This window comes from Haliotis rubra, unplaced genomic scaffold (genome assembly GCF_003918875.1).
Source record: "Haliotis rubra isolate DU_JTF1 unplaced genomic scaffold, ASM391887v1 Scf252, whole genome shotgun sequence".
Classification (NCBI taxonomy): Eukaryota; Metazoa; Mollusca; class Gastropoda; order Lepetellida; family Haliotidae; genus Haliotis; species Haliotis rubra.
Genome location: NW_025766581.1, coordinates 539,447 through 561,815, shown reverse-complemented (window position 1 = coordinate 561,815; position 22,369 = coordinate 539,447). Strand labels below are relative to the sequence as shown.

Here is a 22,369-nt window from a genome sequence, read left to right as displayed (position 1 = left end):
CGGAGAAAACGAAAGGTCGATTATTATTGGGTAAAAATTGATGTTTACAAAATTCTGGAGGAACATGTGCTTGTTGTATTGACTGATCAGGTGTTTATTATCACGTTATTTTATTTCTTGCAATGTTCAATTCTCCAAGAAATGGCAAAGAAAATGAATGAATCGAGGAAATGTGAAATTTGTGCTCTAGATTGCTCATCAGTTCCTCTATAGTACGAGGTTTTAGAGTGACGAGTTATCTTTTCTCCTATTTGATGAAAATTATCATTTGATATCACTTTCAATAATCAGCATGTTAAACCGAATGATAAAGTGTAGTTCAAGTATACTGACACAAATGTTACAACTAGCTGTCATGGAAAAAATGGGGGAGGGGTATGGGGTGTTTGAAACGTTTGGACAAAAGTTGCATCCAAGATTATTGCCATTATTGCACTTGTGTGGCTTTTCCCATTAGTTCAAACATATGCTGGTTTAATGTGCTAGCATGCCGAGGTACCATGTCACAGTTAATACTACTCAGACACATTATATACTGACTGTGCCAACCAGTCATTCTGAGGCTTCTTTCCATCCCCATAATGTCAATAAGTGCCAGACAGGGTAACAACAAACACCATCTTTGGTATGACAGGGATATTCCACTCTCTGGGCAGACAGTTTCATCACTACACCACAGAAGCAGTCAGTATCGAGGATTTTGTGAAACCTTATGCTCCTTCCTCTGAATCCGAAAGAGACAGAGATGGTTTTATATCACAGTTACAGTTGACATCTTTAAGAAAGGGACCGATCATAATTTATGGCTTGGGGAAGGTGATGATGATTTTAAGAGGGGGTCACCCATTTTGTTCTGGGGAGGTAGGGGGGTGGGGTGTCATCAATTTTGCACACATGTACTAGGGGGGGTCATTGATTTTGTACATGACATGCAGGGGCATCACTTACTTTGTACATAAAGTTTAGGGGAGGTGGTCATTCACATTGTACATGCTTCTCCATAAAAATCATCATTACCTCCCTCCCCTAGCCTTAAATTAGGAACGGTCCCTAATGGTGATGTATTCCTTAAGTATAATCAGTAACAAGATGTACTGTAAGGTTTACTTTGATGGACTGATAGACAGTTCTTAAAATGTTCATCTTACAGGATGTGTTGTATCACCCCAGCAGTATTGACAGTCCTTGCATCAAGCGTACTCTGCCTGACATCAGCAAGTCGGAGGATTGGAACACCCTATCTAGAACGACATCTGCACAAAAAAGGCTTTCACAGGTAATGTTATCAACTAGGACTAACCTTCACCCAACTTGGCCATGAGTCTAACGATCTTTTGTCTACTTACATTGTCTCAACTACATTTATGCAGTTTTGTGAAAAAGCTGATGTAAGTAGCTTTTCCAAAATAATTGCACAAGATGGATCTTTTGAAGGCCAGAGTGGCTAAGTAATCTGTTGCCTTGTTTAAGTTAATTTCATGAAACTCCTGAAATATGTTGGATTGAAACCTAATCACTGAAGTTGTTCATGTATGAAAAATGCAAGACCACACTATTTATATTTTTTAGTTCACAGATATTCCTTTGACAGGCATATTGATCTGACATAAGATTGTGAAGACATATCTGTCTGTGTTTGTTGAGCAGGGACCTGAGTACGACAGTAGAGTGGCTGGTGAACCCTCACAACCGAGGGGACATAAATCACTGCATGATTCTGCTGCTGGAGAAGCTCCCCCCGGGCGTCTATGTGGACCCCTTCCAGCTCTCAGCCATGCTTCAGTTTGGGGGACCAAAGGTAGGGTACTGCATTGTTGTACATTTTCTCCATATTCTGATCATGCTGATAAAAAAATACTCGTTTACCCACTGAAATTTTTTAAGCTGGGACTAAAGTAAAAGTATCAGTAATGAAAAGAAACCCGAATGTGTAATCTTATAGAACTGAAGCTATTCTCATATCTTCCGAGCATTATGTGCCATGGGAAATGTTTATGTCCAGTTTTGTGAGTCTAATTATAGTGGAAAGCTATGTTTATTTTTTTACCTATTAAAGGTAAATTACTTATTTTTACCAAAAATGTAGTTGTCTAACTTTGCATGTTGAATTTTGATTATAGTGAAATGCATTGAACAGCAAAACCATGTACTTGTTTATGGCATTAGATTTTCCAGACGATGTGTTTAACAAATCTATATGAAGAGGAGATTGTATACTGATATGAATACTGAAAGCAATAGCTTTAACAGTTAAGTCTCAGATGTTGTCAAGATATTGTGGTTAGCGCTTGAGAGCTTTAGTCTCAAACATTTATGCTTATAACAGGGTCTGAATGACTGTCAAATGTAGAAAGTACATGAGAAAACCCTTACCATTTTATACAATATGCTAAACATAAACACATTATACCCATGTTTAGACTCAACACTACAACATAACACATAACAGACTATCTAACTGGTCTGCTTGACAGTGTCATGAGTTCAGTTTTCAAATGAAGATATTGTCTTTATAGTAAGGCTATTTTAAATTAAATAAAATGATTCAAATAAAACTTCAAATTTGAATGAGTGAGTTTGGTTTTACACGGCTTTTAGCACTATACCAGCAATATCAGGGCGGGGGACACCAGAAATGGGCTTCACACAATTGTGCCCATGTGGGGAATCGACCCCGGGTCTTCAGCGTGACAAGCGAACCCCTTAACCACTAGGCTACCTGACCGCCAATTTAATTTGAAGTTTTGTTTTTATGATATATGATTAAAAAATGCTGTGCTTAGTTTCCCTTGAAGGAGTTTACGTTAGTCAGAGAGTAATGGAGTGTGTGAGTGACACTTGTAAAAATGAATGTGTTTGCTGGCAGATCATTAAACTGACCATCAGGACCAGGCTGTATACATATGGCTGGGTAGCCTAGTGGTTAAAAGCGTTGGCTCGTCACGCCCGAGGACCCGGTTGAATCCCCACATGGGTACAATGTGTGAAGCCCATTTCTGTGTTGTCCCACGTGATGTTTGGAATATTGCTAAAAGCGGCGTAAAACCAAAACTCAGTCAGTCAGTCAGTGTTTGGAATAGTGAGAGACTGAGTTGGATTTATTTTGGTTATATCATATAATGCCAGCTTAATGTTGTTAAGAAATCCAAAGTCCAGGAAGAATTAGTAAGGCAAATCACCGATTCGAAACTCATAATCATAGGATTCTGGCACATTAAAGGGAAACAACTCTATAACTCTTCATCATATAAATTCTCTTTTACTTTCATATCCAACAATCCTGGATTGAATATGTTTGTTTTGTAAAGCTGTTTACATGTAGGCTGTATGTTACTTGTAATATGTTTGTTTTGTAAAGCTATTCACATGTAGGCTGTATGTTACCTGTAATATGTTTGTTTTGTAAAGCTATTCACATGTAGGCTGTATGTTACTTGTAATATGTTTGTTTTGTAAAGCTGTTCACATGTAGGCTGTATGTTACCTGTAATATGTTTCCTTGTTATCTGCAGGTTTTAGTTGATGCAGCTGTTAACATAGAGAAGCCTGCCCACCTTTCACCCCCACACACGCTTCATGTGTACACTGAGCTGAAGACCGTCACAGACAATGATGAAGGGTTCAGCCTGGCAGCATCAGTCACTCTCCCCATCCATCTCCGTTATCAGCCCCCTACACACGAGACCAGCGTCACTCATGTAGATCTTGTCATCAGCAACCCTCGCATGTTCACAAACTGTTCTATCAAAGGTAACACATTTTGTCTACTTACATGACAGAGTCTGATTTGAGTGAGTGAGTTTAGCTTTACACCGCCTTTAGTAATATTCCAGCAATATCACGGCAGGTGACACCAGAAATGAGCTTCGCACATTGTACCCATATGGGGAGTCGAATCTGGAGCTTTGACATGACAAGCGAACACTTTTACCAATAGGCTACCCCACCACCCCAGGAGTCATATGTATATATACAGAAATCAAAACGAGGAAGTGAGAGCTAACTATTAAGAGCTATTTTCCTGGAGTAAGTAAACGTACGTCAAACATAATAGTTTTGAGTGCATGACATTTTGTTGTTACTTGTTATGCAATATGTACAAATTGTACTTGATATGTCCATGAATGATAAATGTCAGTTTTGGCTAGACGGCAACGAAGGTGAACACAAGATGTAGATTCCATTAACAATTGTATCACTATGCATTCCCATGCCTGTTTAATACAACTTAAAACCTTGACAAAAAATGGAACATTTGTATTTTTATGGGATATGTATATGTGTAATCAAAAATCAATCTGCTAATTGGTTTGTTATTACTATAGTAGAATTACAAGTATCTGTATGTTTTGAACATATACTCAAAAGTTTAAGAACCATCCAATATCTTTGTACGACTACAGTTCATCTGTCGTGGCTTTAGCACTCTCAAGTTCCTTTTCTAATCATAGAATGTGATTTTGGCTATGTAGTCTTCCTTACACATTAAATAATCTGAAAATCTAACTGTACATTGATTTCAGAGTCCGTGGCCTTGTTACAGGCTCCGTGTGATTACACCAACACCTCTCAATGTCTCTGGCATGAGCATCACTACCTGGCTGTAAGTTGTCTCCCCTTGGTTGCCTTGAACCATTAAAGCACTTATAAAAATATCGGCTTTGAAAAAGGACTTTTTCCATGTTGGCCTACCAAGGGTATTAATCCAAACTCCTTAAATTAATATTTCACCTCTTGTAAGTATGTGCTTGCTCCTTTGTTTCATTTGTTTTTATTTGAATTCCAGTGATTATTATATGCTTCACTAGCAATGATCCAATACCTTCAAGAGTGAGTGACTGAGTGAGTGAGTATGGTTTTACGCCGCTTTTAGCAATATTCCAGCAATATCACAGCGGGGGACACCAGAAATGGGCTGCACACATTGTACCCATGTGGGGAATCGAACCCAGGTCTTCGGCGTGATGAGCGAACGCTTTAACCACTAGGCTACCCCACCGCCCCAATACCTTCAAGAGGGACGTGTTAAGTTTCATAGCCATACAAACTGTTTAATATTAAGAAGTAAAGGACTCAATTAAATTTAGCCATTTTAAGGGACTGGTTTCCAAACTATAACTTTGAACAGATATTTTGTAGTACTTAATGAGTAAGATGCAAGATCTTTGCTACCAACAGTCTTCATGGGATGAATTTGTTTTTCAGGAACAGGACAGTGTGGCATGCAGGGTTCCAGTGGGGAACACAAGTTATCTGCCCCTGGTGGTGGCCGTGACATTACTTGTGACTGGTCTTGGTTGTCTGTTCATAGTATACGTAGTCATGACAAAACAACCTCAAACCAAACTGAAGACATCATGAATACACGAATGAAGATATCATAATGAGCTAGCCTGATAACCCGACTGAAACCCTGGACATTAGCGTATCAGCTATGACAAAAGAAGCTGTTGGGGACAGCACCTGTGATGAGATGACGCTCTGCAAGTCTTGATATATGCATCTGTAACTGTTACATTTGTGTTGAACTCTGACTTATCCTCCTGAAAGACAGATGAACATAGCCTGTGTATTCTCGCTGTTACTTGCATGAAATGCTGGCATTCTTGTCACTGTTTGAGAATGGTGGTTTCACTTCACTGTCAAAACTAATTGTGCTGTTAGAACTATGAACTGTTTACAGTCAACTCTTGACACTGACCTCCAGTACAAGTGTTGGTCAAGATAAATGGAAACTATATTTATGATCTGATCTATCTTGGAAATAAGAAGTATTTTTTGGACAAGTGTATATAAATGATATACAAATGATACAGTTTGGTCTTCAGATTAATTCCTGTGGTTTCAAACTAGAAATGTACGTGACATCCATCCAACAAGCTGTGGACATATTGCAGTCTGTGACATCACCGAGTTTAGTTTTAAGCTGAATTTAGCAATACTTCAGCAATATCACAGTTTGCTTCACACATTGTACCCATGTGGGGAATTGAACCCGGGTCTTCAGCATGACGATCGAACACCTTACCTACTAGGCTACACCCCCCACACCCCCTCTGACATCAGGCCACCACTAACTATTGACATTTTGCATCCATTGCATATAAAACAAGCATTGTCACTAAGGTGACATAATCCCCCGCCGCAAATCATCAAATCAAACTTAAAAAGTAATGAAAGTTTATCTTGCTCTTTAGTTGTTCAAACACACAAATATTTTCAAGACTGACTTTGACCTTGACATGAATGTCATAGTGTATGAAATATGCAAAAATGGTACTAAAGAAATTGCTTATTGAAAAACATTCAAGGGAAGTCTTGAAAGTCTATGAAGAAAATCCAGTGAATTCAGGTTAACATGCTGAAATCTTCAGTGTCGCAGTGACCTTGAAAATTATGTGAAGGTCACCAAAATTGACTGGGCCCTGTGCCTTCATTAGATGAAGCTTGGTGTCAAATATGAAAAAAATCCAGTGAATGTTTTTTGCGATATCTTGCCGACTATCTTAACATGCAATTTAACATGCTGAAATCTTCAAAGTGTCTTTGTGACCTTGAAAATTAAGTGTAGGTCACCAAAATCGACTGGGCCTGCACTTTCCCAAGATGAAGCTTGGTGTCACATATGAAGAAAGTCCAGTGGATGGTTCTTGAGATATCTCGCTGACCATCTTAACATGCAGGTTAACATACTGAAATCTTCAAAGTGTAGCTGTGACCTTGAAAATTAAGTTAAGGTCACCAATATCAACTGGGCCCTGCACCTTCCCTGGATGAAGCTTGGCGTCAAATATGAAGAAAATCCAGAGAATGGTTCTTGAGGTATCTCGCTGACAAGCATAACATGCAGGTTAATATGCTGCAATCTTCAAAGTGTCTCTATCACCTTGAAAATAATGTGAAGGTCACCAAAATCGACTGGGCCTGCGCCTTCCCTAGATAAAGCTTGGTGTTGAACATGAAGAAAATCAGGTGAATGATTCTTAAGATAGCTTAACATGCTGAAATCTTCAAAGTGTCGCCATCACCTTGAAAATTGTGTGAAGGTCACCAAAATCGACTGGGCCCTGCACCTTCCCTAAATAAAGCTTGGTGTTGAATATGAAGAAAATCTAGTAAACGGTTTTTGAGATATCTTGCTGACAAGAGTAAAATATTAAAGTCCCCTTGTGACCTTGAAATGAAGGTCAAGGTCACCAAACCTGACTGGGACCTTTCTTATACTGTGGTTAACCTAGGTACCAAATATGAAAAGAATCTAGTCAACGGTTCTTAAGATATTCCAATTCGCGTACGAACAGAACAGACGGAGCCTAATACTATATCCCCTGCTTCGCACTAAACGCGCGGCGGGTATCAAGATCACAAGTAGTGTAATGTCTGTTTTATCTTATATTTGAGTACCGGTGTGACAGGTTTGGAGTGAGGACTTGCGAGCAAGAGCAGTGATGTAAGCAGTGAGCGATTGTTTGTGTTGAAGGTGTGCAGTATGAGAGACCATTGTATGTATCTGGGTAGTAAGCTTGGGGTCAATCAAGCAGCTTGGGGGGTATATAAGGACTGATTTCAAGGTGTGAGTTGGCAACCAGTTGGACAGTGTATGTGTGTGTCAGGTTGGCTGTTTTTCCTGTATATTCAACTGGTGTGAGTATTATAATTTTATGTTATGTCTTAGTGAGAATAGGTCAATGAATTGTTTGTATATGTATTGAGATTTGATGGCATTTCACCTTAAAATATGTAACCTTAACTTAGGTGAAATATATGTAATAGTATTGTTGAGGTTAGTAATATGATGGAATTGTGATTTATATGAAAGCATTTGGGAATGTCCCTAAGCTAGTATACTGGCGTAATATTATTCAGTCAGCATTCATGTGTAATGTATAGTGGTAGTATTGTTTGTGTATGAAGTGACTGTAAAACAGCCCTGTAAACACATCATGTGTGTGTGAAATGTATATATCGTGTATGTGTGTTTTGTATCCAGTGTCCGGGGTAGGTGTTACACCCCGTAAGGCTGTCCCGCCGATCGTGAGGGATCGATCCTGACATGCCGCCTGTGATGTGAACTGACGTGTGTCTGGGGAGAGTGATGTGCCCCCCCAGTAAGGCTGTACCGACTGATCAGCAGGGATCAGAGTGACATGCCGCCGAAGTGTGTAAAGATTTACATGCAGGGGAAGGACCCCTACCCTACCACTACAGAACTGAACTGATGTGAGTTGTGATGTGAATGTATGTGAGTATATGTGAATGGTGAGGTATGATGTGCATGCTTGTGTGTTTAGGGGAAAGAGTGTGGGTGTGTTTGGTGATGCGAGAATGAAGTTGGGAATGCAAGTCTCTTTGAACTATTGTAAGTAAGGTAGATTTAGTTAATAAATTATATTAACTTTTAAATTTGGGTTTGTGTTTACTCTAGTATGTGACAGGGGGGATAAAAAACCTTACTACACTTGTCCCAATTAGATACTGTTTATATACATAACAAAACATAACTCAATCCTGCTTTCTCTATCAACACACATTTTGAGATACTTTCGTAAGTAAAAACAATTAGTGTGTGTTTACTGATCTACATCTATCAAATGGGACCTGTGAAGATCCAGGTTAGAATTGGTCTTCAGTAACCCATGCTTGTCGTAAGGGTGGTCAGGCTTGCTGACTTGCTTGACACATGTCATCATATTCCAATTGCATAGTACGATGCTCATGCTGTTGATCACTGGATTGTCTGTTCCAGACTCGATTATTTACAGACCGCTGCCATATAGCTGGAATATTGATGAGGGTGGCGTTAAAGAACAATCTATCAAATGCTGATGATTGTGTGTGTTCTGATGTGATGTCACAAGCTTGCTTTCACCATTGACTTCCATTATTTCATGCGGTGGAGATGCATATCAGGAAAACATGCTCTTGCACATGATCATAAATAAACAACACAAGAGACATATTTAATATGCTGATCTATAAAATGAATTTATTTACACATATTATTGAGGGTGTACATGATGAATGAACGTGCTATTCAATCTACAGCTGAAAAATACACTAGTGAGTGAAATGTTATGTACAAGATGTCATGCAACAGGTCATGAACCATGTGTCACTGTGAAGTGCCGCTACACGGGGCAACAATCACTTCGCAAAGAAATAAATTACAAATTTCTCTACATGTGGAAAACGTAACAAATGCATATGAAATACATCCAGAAAGTAAATGCATGTGTCCATTTCAAACAAACACTGACGAGATGACAGTGGCAACACAAACTGACAGCTTATTTTCTCAGCCTGAACACAAAACATGTCGACACTGAAATTAACACTCATTTGATAAACCTCCCCTTCATAGTCATTAACGAGTAGCACTAGTTATTGCAAGAAATGAGCATTTGATGTCAATATCATCCAACTTCTCTTCTCTGTAGTCATGCACCTTTAACAGCAGTGTCGTATATATACCTCACACTTTCATATTTCCTTCTTTATTCCCTTTTCCTTCAATCTCATTATGATCAGATCGGAGTTCTTGCTACCGCTAAACACAGATCCTAGGACAGTCAGTTACTGGTCATGTTAGAACAGCCTTTTATTGAACGAGTCAGAGAGTCGTTTACTAGATCAAGAAAGTGGACATCGGAACATGTCTACTGGGAAACAGTTAACATGGGCATTTCCGAATAAAAGATGCATGTTTTAAAATGGATTCTGTCAAAATCATCATCCTTTTCTTGCCTCAGAGAGATAAATATAGAACGTGGGAGGTGCCTTGCAATCTCTGCAATCTGTTGGACATTCCAGAATATATTTAGTGAAGTTTTTAAATATTAAACTGATTATTCCAAATCGTATTCTGGAATGGAAAGTTTCCAGTTTTTCAGCCAAGTGACGGCTGAAAAGCTTGAGACAGCTGTTCTCTATTTGAATAATGTCAAATTTCCTCATTTCACTAGTGGGTCACAGTCTGTGAAATGTCATTCTGATGTTACCAGTCCTGTGATGTCCTCATTTTTTGTTTATTGTTACGAGAACTCCGATCTGAGTTTAATGACATTGCACTTTCAATCGGCCAACATTAGCAACTCGGTAACAATTGTAACCAAACAAAGATATCCATCAACATTTTACCTTCAGAATCATTGGGTAAATCAACAAGAAAACTGACGACAGCAATAGATATTTTGCCATTTCAGGAGTAATGGAAGTACGAGAAGACGGGCCACAATCTTGTATCAGCATGAAGATTTTAAATACAGTCAATACCCTCAACATCTTATGCAATTAGGGTAAAACAAACATTGCATAATCAGTTATTGTAAACATCTTTTAAATACCTGGTTTCCTTGAGCAGTTTCTTAAAGTGGTTCACGATTACCACACAATTTTCAGTGACAACAATGAATGTTATAAATAATATTTAATCAGCATGCCTGCTATGAAATCTATCGAGTTATAGAGTATGGAAAACTGAAGTGACGGCATAGTGTCTAATTGAAATGGACAAGTTTAAATATGATATGATTATGTAACAACATGAAAAGGCCACTAGTTCCAGCCTGGGACAGCTAGTGATGCCATGTGACAGCTGTGAAATAGATGACATATGTACAATTTTACAATAATATACAACCCAGTCCCTCTTCATGGATCAGTATGTGGTACTGCCTTGCCCCGAAATGCTCATACCACTTGCACAGGTGCACATCATTCCTTTCCTTTGACTTTTGCCAATGCTAGGAGTGTGCCTTCATTAAGTATAGAATGTCATTTTGAGTTGTTAAGAGTAGAAGGTTGTAACCAAAATGGTGAGCTGGTACATATACAAATATCTTTGTAATACACCTTTGTATATCAAGAGAAACAGGTGAGAAAAAAGTTAACACTCAACACAATCATAAACTAGCATTTTTCAAACTGTAACTATGGTTTTATGTCGCTTTTAGAGAAATTCCAGCTGTATCACAGTTTGGTATACCAGAAATGGGCTTCACATGTATCAATGTGGGGAATTGAACCTGGTCCTTAGGCCTGACAAATGATTGCTTTAACCACAACCCCTCAAATTGAAAGAAATATATTTTGATAGCGAATGAGTATGTCTTGCGCTGCTTTAAGTAATACTCCAGAAATTTCATGACTAGGGACAACTGAAAAAGGCTCCACTCCTTGTACCCATGTGAGAATTGAACCCCAAGCCTTCAGTTTCACAAGCAAAACCTTCAACCACTTCCCTACCCAATTGCCCCTATATGCTCAGTGCCTTCACTCTTTAAAAAAATACAGTTTCTAAAAAAATAAGAAAGGCTTTTTTCTCTCCAATATACAGAGACCCGCAATATGTCTCTGAGGTCTGAAGTAACTACCTGTTTTCTTCCCTACAAATAGATCCTGGAATGAAGAAATGTAAGGCTTTGCCTTGGCTGAATAAAAAGAGAAAACACACGAAAACATACTAAAGAGGACTGAAATAAAAATACTATTGTTTTGTTGTGGCGTGAGAAGATATTTTTGTTCTCTCACCTAACCATATAATCCTTTGATATTCGATCACCTCCCCATAATCATAGCTGCCATAATGATCATATGCATAATACTGAGACCAGTACTTCAACAGTTCACAGGTGACGAGGAGTAATATTATGGGTAAGAAATTCCTGAAGCATTCAGGTTTCAGGGGACTCCTTGCCCTTTCATCAGGTAGGTGTGGTGACGAAGTGGCAAGAAAAGCCCTGAAATGTGTGTGAGTGTGTGTGTATGTGTGTGTGTGTGTGTGTGTGTGTAATAAATATTATGTATACCAAAACTCTTTGTAAAGTTTACATTCATCTTCTAAATGCCTAATGATTTCTAAGGGAAAATGTATTGTCTGCTCCTAACGTACGTAGTTTACTGAACAAAGCCATCTGCAAGAGTGATGCTTTTGACTTTCAGCAGGAACATATATTCAAGACTTCAGCAATCAGACAAAGTTGTCTGAGGACTAGGTTTATTTCAAACAATGCTCACAAACATATCTTCATGTCAACAAATCCAGGCACCATACTTTCAAAAGAAAATAAATTAGCACTTACAGGCAGTACCACAGATCTCTCACCCGTCAGAATATCATTGACTATTTAGCATGAATGATGTGGACCACACTAACGCATGATTCAATGGGTGCTGACACTTAATATCCTGTTAGAACCGCTCTCTCATTGACTTCAAGCGTTGCACAAAGAATGTTTCTAGGACTTCAGCACACTGGTAGAATGGTGAATCACTTGGGTTGTAGAAACGACAATTGTCAAAGATCTTGGTCACATCTTTAACAAAGTCGCTGAGTTTCTGGTATAATCGAGCATTGAGGCGTTTCTCCACTGTTGATAAATCTGAAGGTGAAGAATGTGATGTAGTCAGTCAAGAGAGAACTGAAACATTTGCAAAATATGTAAACAAATTCTGTGATCATTCCATACCTACATGTAGGAACTGTATAACCAATGTTGACACATCAGCGTTTCCAGCTTTGTTCTCAACGTCATGTTACAAACTAACAAACCAACACCTCCCTCTAGCCAGGACAAGCTCACAATAATTCAATATGAAACATAATCCATTTACTAATGACTGGAAGCAAATTTACATGGAGGCAGTTGGAAGTGACATAACACTTCCCGTATTGACACCAACAATGCCAGAGTCTCTCTCTCTCCCCCCCTGCTCTAAAATATTTCAATGTCTGTATCTACAGGGTTTGTATTCCTGCAAAGCAACACTAAGCCCTGGAGTTCTCGTACTTTCAAATGACCCATTTCTTACACAGACATAGAGCATGGTGTTTTTTTTCAACATGATGCGACTTGCCACATGCCTGTGTTTACAAGACAGATGTACAGAGGTCTCTGTTGTTCATACAAGAAAACATTCTTCACCAGGAATTCCTTGACAAGCTGTGATATGGTACCTACCCATTGGGTCTTTGACAACTAGATAGTAATCCGGTACATCTTTCGGGTCCACAGCTTCTAGGAAAGGCCAGGCCATCTTATGTGACTGAAAAGAGACAATTTATATAGTTTGAAATACATTTACATATTGTAAATATTACTAAAATCTAAATATTTTAGACATTTAAATACTTACCTTACCTCATGGTAATGTGCATATTACCGTTGCTCATCCGATACAAAGATTGGAAACATAATCGATAAGTATCCTTGTTGAATGCTATCATGAAACCAGTGACATGTTGATATTGTCCGGCGAGTGGAAGCACGTCCCCCAAACGAGAACACGTCACTTTATCCTTTATCGCACTGAGAGTTGGACGTGTATCGAAGTGTATAGGATATTTCTGATGCACATTACCATGAGGTAAGGTAAATTAAAAATTTACGAAACAATGAATCAATTGTATCAATTGCAATGACCTTACCTGTAGACTACGAAGGAGTCGCCGCAGGTTTTCATATTCCTTATCTGTAAGACATTTCTGTGCAATGGGCGTGGCCTGTTCCTTGTTGATGCAGTTGGGGCAGATGTAGGTGTCCATGCGGTCTGCCTCCAGCCGCGATACATTCACGCAGTGGCCGTGGAACCAGTCCTGACATCGGTCACATCCGATGTAGAACCTGGAGTATATGGAAGTACAGTTAATTCCATGTCAATCTATTTGTCGAAATGAACTGCAGTCTTCTAAGTGAGACCCTGAAGCATTTAGTCTTGGCCAGCAGCTTCTCAAGTCTTTGGTTCCTGATGTCAGCCTTGCAATTTTTCTTTGCAAAACACTGCATATGCTTACAACAGTGTAGCGCGCTTGGACTGATTAGTGACATGGACTACATGACTAGGTTCACACACGTTTGGACTTGGCACTCTTAAAATCTGTGCAAACCCTGCAGGAAAAGAGTCTTGAAACCCAGAAAGATGCCCCATCAGGGGTGGAAATAACCCATTGCCCGACGCCGGAGTCCAGTGTTTTATTCTGTCGGGCAAGCAAATTTGTATGTCACACTGTACCAGTGTCCAGTTGACTTTCCAATGTTATTTGTTCTTTATGTAAAAAATCAACAAGAAAACAGCTGGTAAAGTGGAAAAATGATCAGGGCAAGTGATTTTACATGTGCCACTGTACCGGAGTACACTAGCAATGTTACAGTTATTTCCACCCCTGCCCATAAAGGTACATCACTTGATGAACTTGACTGCCACAGTTTTAAGAGTGACTGGATGGCATATAACATGATCGGTTAGTCCCGTACTTCATAGTGTTCTAGGAGAACTATACCAATCCAAGTGACAAATACTACAAGCCAACTTACTGTGCTTCATCGTAAGGTGTTCGACACACACAGTACAGTTCCTCTGACGTGTTCTCCTGCTGCTTGCGACAGTCTTCACAGATGTACGAGTCTATTGAGCTGGCCTGGTTCTCCGTGATGCCCACACATGCTCCATGGAACCAGTTGGAACACAGGTCACATCCGATGTAGAACCTGCACAAAAACACCAGCATTAGAACTATTGTGGATCCACAATATCACACTGCCCGATTAAAGCCAAAATATGTCTCCATCAATGCATGCATAAGTCAGATCTGTGACATGACTGCTTCACCCTTGATGTCTCCTGGGTTGGAATTAATCCCAATTATTGCAAGTGCACACTCAAGCACACACAAAGACACCTGGATACCTCTTGATTTGTTGTTTTATAACTCAGTTAATCAGGACATGTCACTGTAGGGATATTCAGACTGCCTTTTGTACTCAGTATTCAGTACTTCATCCATTAACACTAAACAAATAAAAGAATCCCAAAGAAGCACCATTTCAAGCTTTTGATACTTATATTTACATCCTTTCCTTATGACAGACCATCAAAGTAAATTCAACTTACAAGGACACAAGACTACTCAATCATCTAAAACATAGACAAACATCGAAACGTAGATCTTGCCTAAGGTATATCAGTAACACAAAACATCAGCAATCCAAAACCAACATCAGTACTTATAAATGGGAAATAAAAGACTTAAATGAAAAAAAGAAAGAAAAAAAATATACTTATATAGTATACTTACTTTGAGTCATCATATGGAGTTTTACAAATACAATAGAGTTTCTCCTTAGGGTTGAAGGCACGCCCTCCACCAGTTGATATGATCTTTTGTTTGCGTTTCTTGGCTGCTGCTGTTTCGGGGTGAGACTGAGGGACGAGGGTCTCCAGCTTCTTCTTTCCCCCCACCAGGCTGGTGCCAGGAGGGAGTGTGCGCAGTGTGGACGCCGGCTTGGTCGGAGATTTGGTCTGCTTCTTCAGCTTGTCAGCTACCTCCATCTTTACACATAAAAAGGGGGAATATTCTTATAAAGACTGGGAGAAGAGGAACGGTTACACATTGCAATTTATTTCAAAGCAGACAGAAACACCTGGATGTATTAACTTATGCAACTAAAATACTGTGGCACAGTTATTTCATTCTGATACCTTAACGAAACTAACATGCAAAGTGACATTTTTGTTATTAAACTATAAGCAACATTGTAGTCTTGGTAGATACAAGTATATAATCTCTCTTGTTAATCCGTACACCCTATGCATGCCAGCATACACTTACACACATTCAATGCATTGAGTAACACATGACGGTACAATGAAACAGTCTGATACGTCCTGACTGAGAGGTGGTCACGTCGATCAGCCACACTTAGCAGCATCTCATCTTTACAATGGAGAAGCTTTCAGAGGATTTTTTTAAGGATCTCTGCCCTCTCAGCAAGGGAGAAACTTTTATACCAGAAGAATGACTTATTTCTAGACCTTATTACAATATATTTTGAAAGAATGGTTGCTAAAGATAAGGCTTATAAATGCACTATAAAGTGTAGGTATGGACATATACTCACAAGTATATCTTGCTGCAGGTTTTTCTCCATCAGGGTCCGCTTGCGCAGGATTTCCTTCTTGAGTGCCTCCTTGTGTTTGAAGAGTGCCCCCTGGAGTTTGGTTGCCATAACACGTTTCTGCTTCTCCTCCACCGATTCCTGCTTCCGCTGCCGTTTCTGTTCCTGTTTCTCTTCCCGCTCGATCTTGTCCAGGAGTGTCTTCAACACCTGGTTACACACTGACAGCCTGCAACAAAGAATACAACACAAATAATCACATTAGCTTCTTTGTACTTTAGAAATTAACCCCCCCAAAATACCAACATATAATCTTCAAAAGTGCCGACTGACAAAGTCTAACATGTTTCCAACATGTACTGAAAAGCATTACACAAACAGTTAGATATTGCAAATTATCAAGGTACAAATTCAGTAAACCATTGTCAACTCAACCAACAATCTGGTCAGTAACCATAACTTCATTTTCTTTCTTTTGACCTTGACCTTTTCATAACAAGGTACAAATAGCATTCTCTATGGCCATTTTAAGAAAACAATAAAATCTACAAATTTTGTTATAAATATGATAAACATGTAACTTTCTGAGTACAACAGATGGGAGCTCCGCTCATAGACTTGTTCGCCACAAGATTCAACAATCACCTGGCAACATTCGTCTCTCCAATACCAGATCCACGAGCATGGGCAACAGATGCTCTAAGCATCTCTTGGGAAGGACTAAACGCTTACGCGTTCCCGCCTCCAGCTCTAATACCGCAAGTGTTGCAGAAAATCATGCAGACGAGGAACCTGCAACTGATTTTGGTCGCGCCTTATTGGCCAGCGAGAATGTGGTTTCCCATTCTCATACAAGAACTAGGACCTCCTCAACTGCAACTACCAGAGTGGACGAACTTGCTAGTACATCCGCACACCAAGCAAGCACACGGGAACCCCACAGTGTTCCGCCTACACGCATGGACCGTATCAAGGCTTGCTTGAATAAGAGAGGATACTCCGCCAGGGTAGCGAAAGCGGTCACGCTAGCTTTATGCAAATCAACCCGCAACTTGTATGACGACAAGTGGCAAAGCTTTGAGACCTATGCTTTGAGGAAGGGCTTCACAGCCATGAAAGCGACACACCCTCAAGTGGCGAACTATCTTTGTCACCCTGAAGTGACCGCCCAACCGGATAGAGGAGAGAGTGGGGAGCAAGGCAAGGCAGGTCACGTGCCGGTTTTGGCGGGAGAAGGGAGGTAATTCAGGGTGAGTGATTGTACGTTCGCTCAAGGGAATTGAAGGGATTCAAGTATCCACTTGACCGTTTGGAAGAGAGGATGAGAAAGCAAATAAGCATGAGTCAGGATAAGGAAAAATTAACCAATATATGTTGCAAATGAAAATAATTACCAGTGGCAGTCAAACTCTAACAAAACATTAAAGCAGACCTCAATAAATTAGTTCTGTTTCAAGAAGTTGGCAGTGAAAGCACTATATTTTAGCATGATTCCCATTGCAGGCCAGAGCAAACTTGTCAGTGACTGACCTCATCTGGTCATCCTTCTGTTCCTGAGTGAGAGTCCTCTGTTTGGCTCGCGCCGTCTCAGTGGCCTGGGCCTGCTGGATCTGCTGTTGCTTGGTAACCAGCTGTTGCTGGAACTGAGACTGGAGCTGCCGCTCCTGGGACTGGAGTGTGCTGACCCCCACCGCCGGCTGGGTGGTCACCTTGACCGCCGTCGTGCCACCTTGCTGCTGCTGCTGGATCTGCCTCTGCATGGCCAGCAACTTGGCCTGGATCTCCGGTGTCTGATTCTGCATGAGGGCCTGGCGCACAACTGCAAGGAGAGAATGGTCTGTAGGGTTTTGTTCTGTTTGTTTGGCTGCACCGAGCAATATGAATGCAACCCGGACTTGACAATCCAGTGATTGATATTATGAGCTACAACCTGCAATGCTGGGATATGATGACAAGTAAGAAACCATTTCACACAGTCTGACTACCTGATCCAAACGTCACCTCTTGCAAGCAGCACGATATCAAACATTCTTATGGAATACTCTTTTGGATCATGGCGTGCTATGAATTGATTGAATACCTTCAAATTGAAGTAAATATCTAAACATGAATGACTTGTGTTTCTGAGTAATACCTTTGGTGCAGTATACATTGACTATTTACAGATACAAAAGTCATCAAAAGATGACAAATCCCCCTGGCCCATACAAATTTGAAAGAACAAATCATCTGACATTAACTTAAAGTTCAACTTGATTTGTTTTTGGCTAAGTCCAAATCGTTTCCATGGAAATTATGAAAAATATAAATACCAAAAATCTGCAAATAGCAAAAGGCACCACTTCAAGATCTGTTTGATATATCTGTCAAGAATTGGAGAAAGATATTGAATGGTTTTCAAGTTGTGCTCCGGAAATGAAGCCCAGCCCTCCCTTCCAAATCGTTTCCATGGAAACCAATAAAAATAAAAATGCCAAAAATCTGTAAATAGCAAAAGGCACCACTTTAGGTTCTATTGATATATCTACCAATTTTTGTTGAAAAATATTGAATGGTTTTTGAGTTATGCTCTGGAAACAAAACGATTACAGACGGACGGACAGACGAGGAGTCGAGTATATCCCCTCCACATTACATGCCGGGGGGATAATAATTTGGTTTATTATTCAATGAACACTACATGAAATGGCTGTTTACACCTATAGTCAGTTTCTGTTTCAAGTAGCCATTTGTCTGGAGATTGTATGTATTTTTGTATGTAAAATACTGTTGTATTCCTTACCTTGCTGCACCACCTGAGGAGTGATGGCGTACTTCTGAGCAGCCGAAGCAGCAGCTGATGGTGTTGGTGTTGCTGCTGCAGCTGCTGATGATGTAGGAGAAGTAACAATAGTCAGCGGTCGTGGTGTAACAGCCACTGTAGCTGACTGAGCCGGCAGTTGTGTCCGTACAGTTATCTGCGAGGTCAGAGGTCGAGGGACTGTTTTGGCAGTGACTGGTGATGTGATGATGGTTGGTTGAGTCGTTGACTGTATGGCTATACTGGGAGCAATGACAGTTGCCGCTGTTGTCACAACCGAGGGATTAGACGTGGAGGCTACCGCCACTGGCGTCATGGTTGGCAGTGTTGACGTCATCAGCGGCTTGATGATCTGAGTTGTAGTGTTGGGCATCACAGCTTGAGCAGACACAACTGGAGTGCCTGCCACCTTGGCGACTGATGTAATGATGGTGGGCTTAGCTGGTGATGTGGAGGCTAAAATACTCCCTCCTAATGTTCTTGTGGGCATTGAGAGAGTAGTGACTTGAGAGGCAACTCCCGACAGGGCTGCTGCTGCAGACACTACCCCTGTACTGGATATTGCACCTGCACTGGTCCCCGTCAACTGGGCTGGAACCATTACCCTGGTGGCGGCCACGCCACTGACCGCCGAGGTTCCTGGTACTGACGCAGCGCTGACCACAATGGTCTGAGGTCGTATTGCAACAGTTGGTCTGGCCTGGACCTGGGTGACAGTGGGGGCGGCGGAGCTGGTGGCCGAGCTAGCGGCGACGGCAGTGATGGGTTGGGCTGTGGCAGCTGTAGGTAGGGTGATGAGTTGGAGGCGGCCGTCAGGGAGACGGATGATCTGTTGACCTGGGGTAGTAATCACATATTGTAATGAATGGAGATAATAATCCAAAACTAAAAGTTAAAGAAAATATTCTCTTTATTAATGAAAATATTGAAACAATGAAAATTGCCTAAACCACCTTGAACAGTTATGATTGTCTAGAAGAAATTAGGTGGGATTATCAAATTGTGAAAGACATGTCTTCACATTCCATATATAAGCAAATTTTACGCCGAGTATAGAAATAAATGAAGGTTGGGAATACCATGTAGTATATGCCCGCGGAGCAAACACTTCAACCTCAAGGCTGAGACACACTCTATACGTAAAACAGCACAGTAAAAACTACCTGGAAGGAGTCCTCGGACCTGGAGCTGCCCGGATGGCCCCTGGATGATCTGGACGTTTTGGACCTGTCCCGGCAAGCCCTGGGCCACTACCTGGGGACGTATCTGGACCGCTCCAGGGAGGCGCACGGCAGCTGAAGAGAAGTGTGATGAAAAATATATCATGGAATATCTAGGACAGGTTTTTAAATCAGAACCTTATCAACTAGGCACCGATCATCTGTAGTTCACCTGCTTGTAGCAAATGACTGACTGTAATCATTAAACCTCCATCACTGTTATGTCTTTTGTTATTTTTTTTCTGTTGGGCACTGGATGCCGCAATATACCAGCTATATAAATTATAATTAAGCCAGCAATTCAACAATCAATACTTTCCAATAGACATCTAATTTTACTTAAGATAGATACAATATACAGACACAAGATGACTCATAAAAGCACAGTTTCACAGGAACATGTTTAATCCCTACTTTTAGGTGTCTGCACTTGTCCAGGTGCGATGAGACGTGCTGCTTGAGCAGTGGTTGTGGCAGTGGTCGCCATGGTTACTCCCGGTTTCGGTGCAAGAGCTACTGTTGATGTGGGTCGGAGAGTAATGGTTGTCCCTGGCAGCTGAACCTTCACCCCCGGGCGCACAGGGGATGCTGTGTCTGCAGGGAACATCAAACCATTACTTTCCTAGCTAAAACTACCATATGTTTAACGTCAAAATACGAGTTAGGTCTACTAGAACCATCACAAAATATGTGTTAGGTCTACTAGAACCATCACAAAATACGAGTTAGGTCTACTAGAACCATCACAACACTGAGCAAACAAACCTTGTAAGTTTTATACAAAAATATTTATGATTTGGTAATGAATCACAAACATATATTACTATTTTTCAGAAATAGTAAAGAGCTTTATAACCCTGTATCCAAACCATGCAACATAAATTTTGCAACAAATTCGTACATGTCTGTAAACAAATCAAAGTATGTTGACAACTAATACTTTGAGGCACTGTTCCAAAGCCTGAGTATGGCTTCTGGTATGTCTAGCAAGCAAAGGAATAGTTAACATCAAATTGAGGTGAGGTGAGGTGAAATTGGGTTTAACGCAGTACTTGAGAATATTTCACTCATATGACGACGTGCATGCGTGTGTATGTGCATGTGCGGCTGCTTGTACTAGCCCAGACTTAACTTGGTTTTATAGTGCTAGCCCACTGAGATACCATGCCCGCAGTGAAGCATGAATACCCCACTCAGACACATTATACTGACTCCGAGCCGACCAGTCCTTGTTGTACCCATTAATGCCGAGCGCCAGGCAGGGACCAACAAGTACCATATTTTAATGTCTTTTGGTATGACGCGGTGGAGGATCGAACCCCGCAACCTTCCGCTCTCCGGGGGGACGCTCTAACCACTACACCACGGAGGCGGTCACATCAAATTGAACACAAAGTCTGTCTATAACAAGGTTCAGGCCAGAAGACTCAATGTTCTTATTATAGACTAATCGGGTTGTACATAACATAATCTGTGAAGATCTCATCTCTAAACAAGGGACAATTGGCTATATCTAGCATTAAATAAATATTGTGATTATTTGATAAAGACATTTATTGAACATATTATTGTATCATCTCTTACTGAGAGCTGGATGCAATAATTGTCTTGGGCTGCATCTGAACTTGTTTGATGATTGTTGGTGTGGTGATGGTGCTCAAGCCTCCCGTGTTTGTCGTCAGAGTGATGGTCTTGATGGGTGTGGATGACGTGGATGTGGAGTTGATGATGCTGCTTGCTGTTGTTGTTGTTGACGTGGAAACTGTGATGACTCCAGTCTTGCCCTGTGCTTCCTGTAAGCGTTTCTGCTGCAGAGCAAACCTCTGCTGTTTCAGCTGCTGCTCCATTTGTGCTTTAATTTGAGCAGCGTTCTGTGTAGATGTTGTTGCTGTAGATGTTGTTGTGGTTGTCACAATAATGGTTTTCTCTTGTGATGCTGCCCTCTGTTTTTCCAGTCTGAAAAACATGATCAAGTTTTCACACTGTTCATCTCATACTGGGGCAGTGGGGTAGCCTAATGGTTAAGCCGTTCGCTCGTCACGCTGAGGGCCGGGGTGTGATTCCCCACATGGGTACAATGTGTAAAGCCCATTTCTGGTGTCCTCCGCCGTGATATTGCCAGAATATTGCTAAAGGCGGCGTAAAACCGTACTCGCTTATCTTATACTCTTCCCCACACTTGGTATGTTTTTACACAGCTTCAGCAAAGTTTCAGCAATGGCGGCTATCATACAATATGCACATGAGGGGATTCCAGCCCAAACACATTCTGAAATTTGCCATCAAACAGATGGCAACCTCTCAAAATTTCGATCTGGACCAAGCATTGTTTGGAGACAATGATATGTAATCAACAAAGTCATCGAGCATCACCATTGTTACTATTGTCACAGGGATAGAAATATTTTTTGTTGTAAGTGTGCCTTAGGGCACCAGACAAATATTTTAAGCGTGCC

At 40.7% G+C, this 22,369-nt stretch overlaps 2 protein-coding genes across 3 annotated transcripts in view; one reads left to right on the top strand and one right to left on the bottom strand.

Annotated features, from left to right (window-relative positions):
• The first annotated feature begins 3 nt into the window (after positions 1–3).
• LOC124279560 (phosphatidylinositol-glycan biosynthesis class X protein-like) lies at positions 4–5,811 on the top strand. 2 transcript variants are annotated; one of them, XM_046715386.1, is made up of 6 exons: positions 4–90; positions 1,151–1,276; positions 1,648–1,798; positions 3,513–3,750; positions 4,524–4,603; positions 5,206–5,811. In XM_046715386.1, exons 2-6 carry the CDS (start codon positions 1,152–1,154, stop codon positions 5,359–5,361), a joined length of 750 nt encoding a protein of 249 aa, XP_046571342.1. In that variant the 5' UTR covers positions 4–90; position 1,151; the 3' UTR covers positions 5,362–5,811. The 2 variants fall into 2 exon arrangements, with proteins under 2 accessions (XP_046571342.1, XP_046571343.1); XM_046715387.1 differs by lacking the exon at positions 4–90 and adding an exon at positions 171–684.
• Positions 5,812–10,030: 4,219 nt separating this feature from the next.
• LOC124279591 (nucleosome-remodeling factor subunit BPTF-like) overlaps positions 10,031–22,369 on the bottom strand; it is a 29,572-nt gene continuing 17,233 nt past the window's right edge. Inside the window, exons 14-24 of the mRNA XM_046715433.1 lie at positions 21,498–21,869; positions 20,328–20,530; positions 19,857–19,988; positions 18,676–19,530; positions 17,424–17,712; positions 15,897–16,122; positions 15,074–15,327; positions 14,313–14,486; positions 13,427–13,622; positions 12,960–13,044; positions 10,031–12,380 (exon numbers count right to left, since the gene is read on the bottom strand). Coding sequence (XP_046571389.1) covers positions 12,190–12,380; positions 12,960–13,044; positions 13,427–13,622; positions 14,313–14,486; positions 15,074–15,327; positions 15,897–16,122; positions 17,424–17,712; positions 18,676–19,530; positions 19,857–19,988; positions 20,328–20,530; positions 21,498–21,869 — 2,977 coding nt within the window. The 3' untranslated portion in view covers positions 10,031–12,189. The remainder of the gene's footprint in view (positions 12,381–12,959; positions 13,045–13,426; positions 13,623–14,312; positions 14,487–15,073; positions 15,328–15,896; positions 16,123–17,423; positions 17,713–18,675; positions 19,531–19,856; positions 19,989–20,327; positions 20,531–21,497; positions 21,870–22,369) is intronic.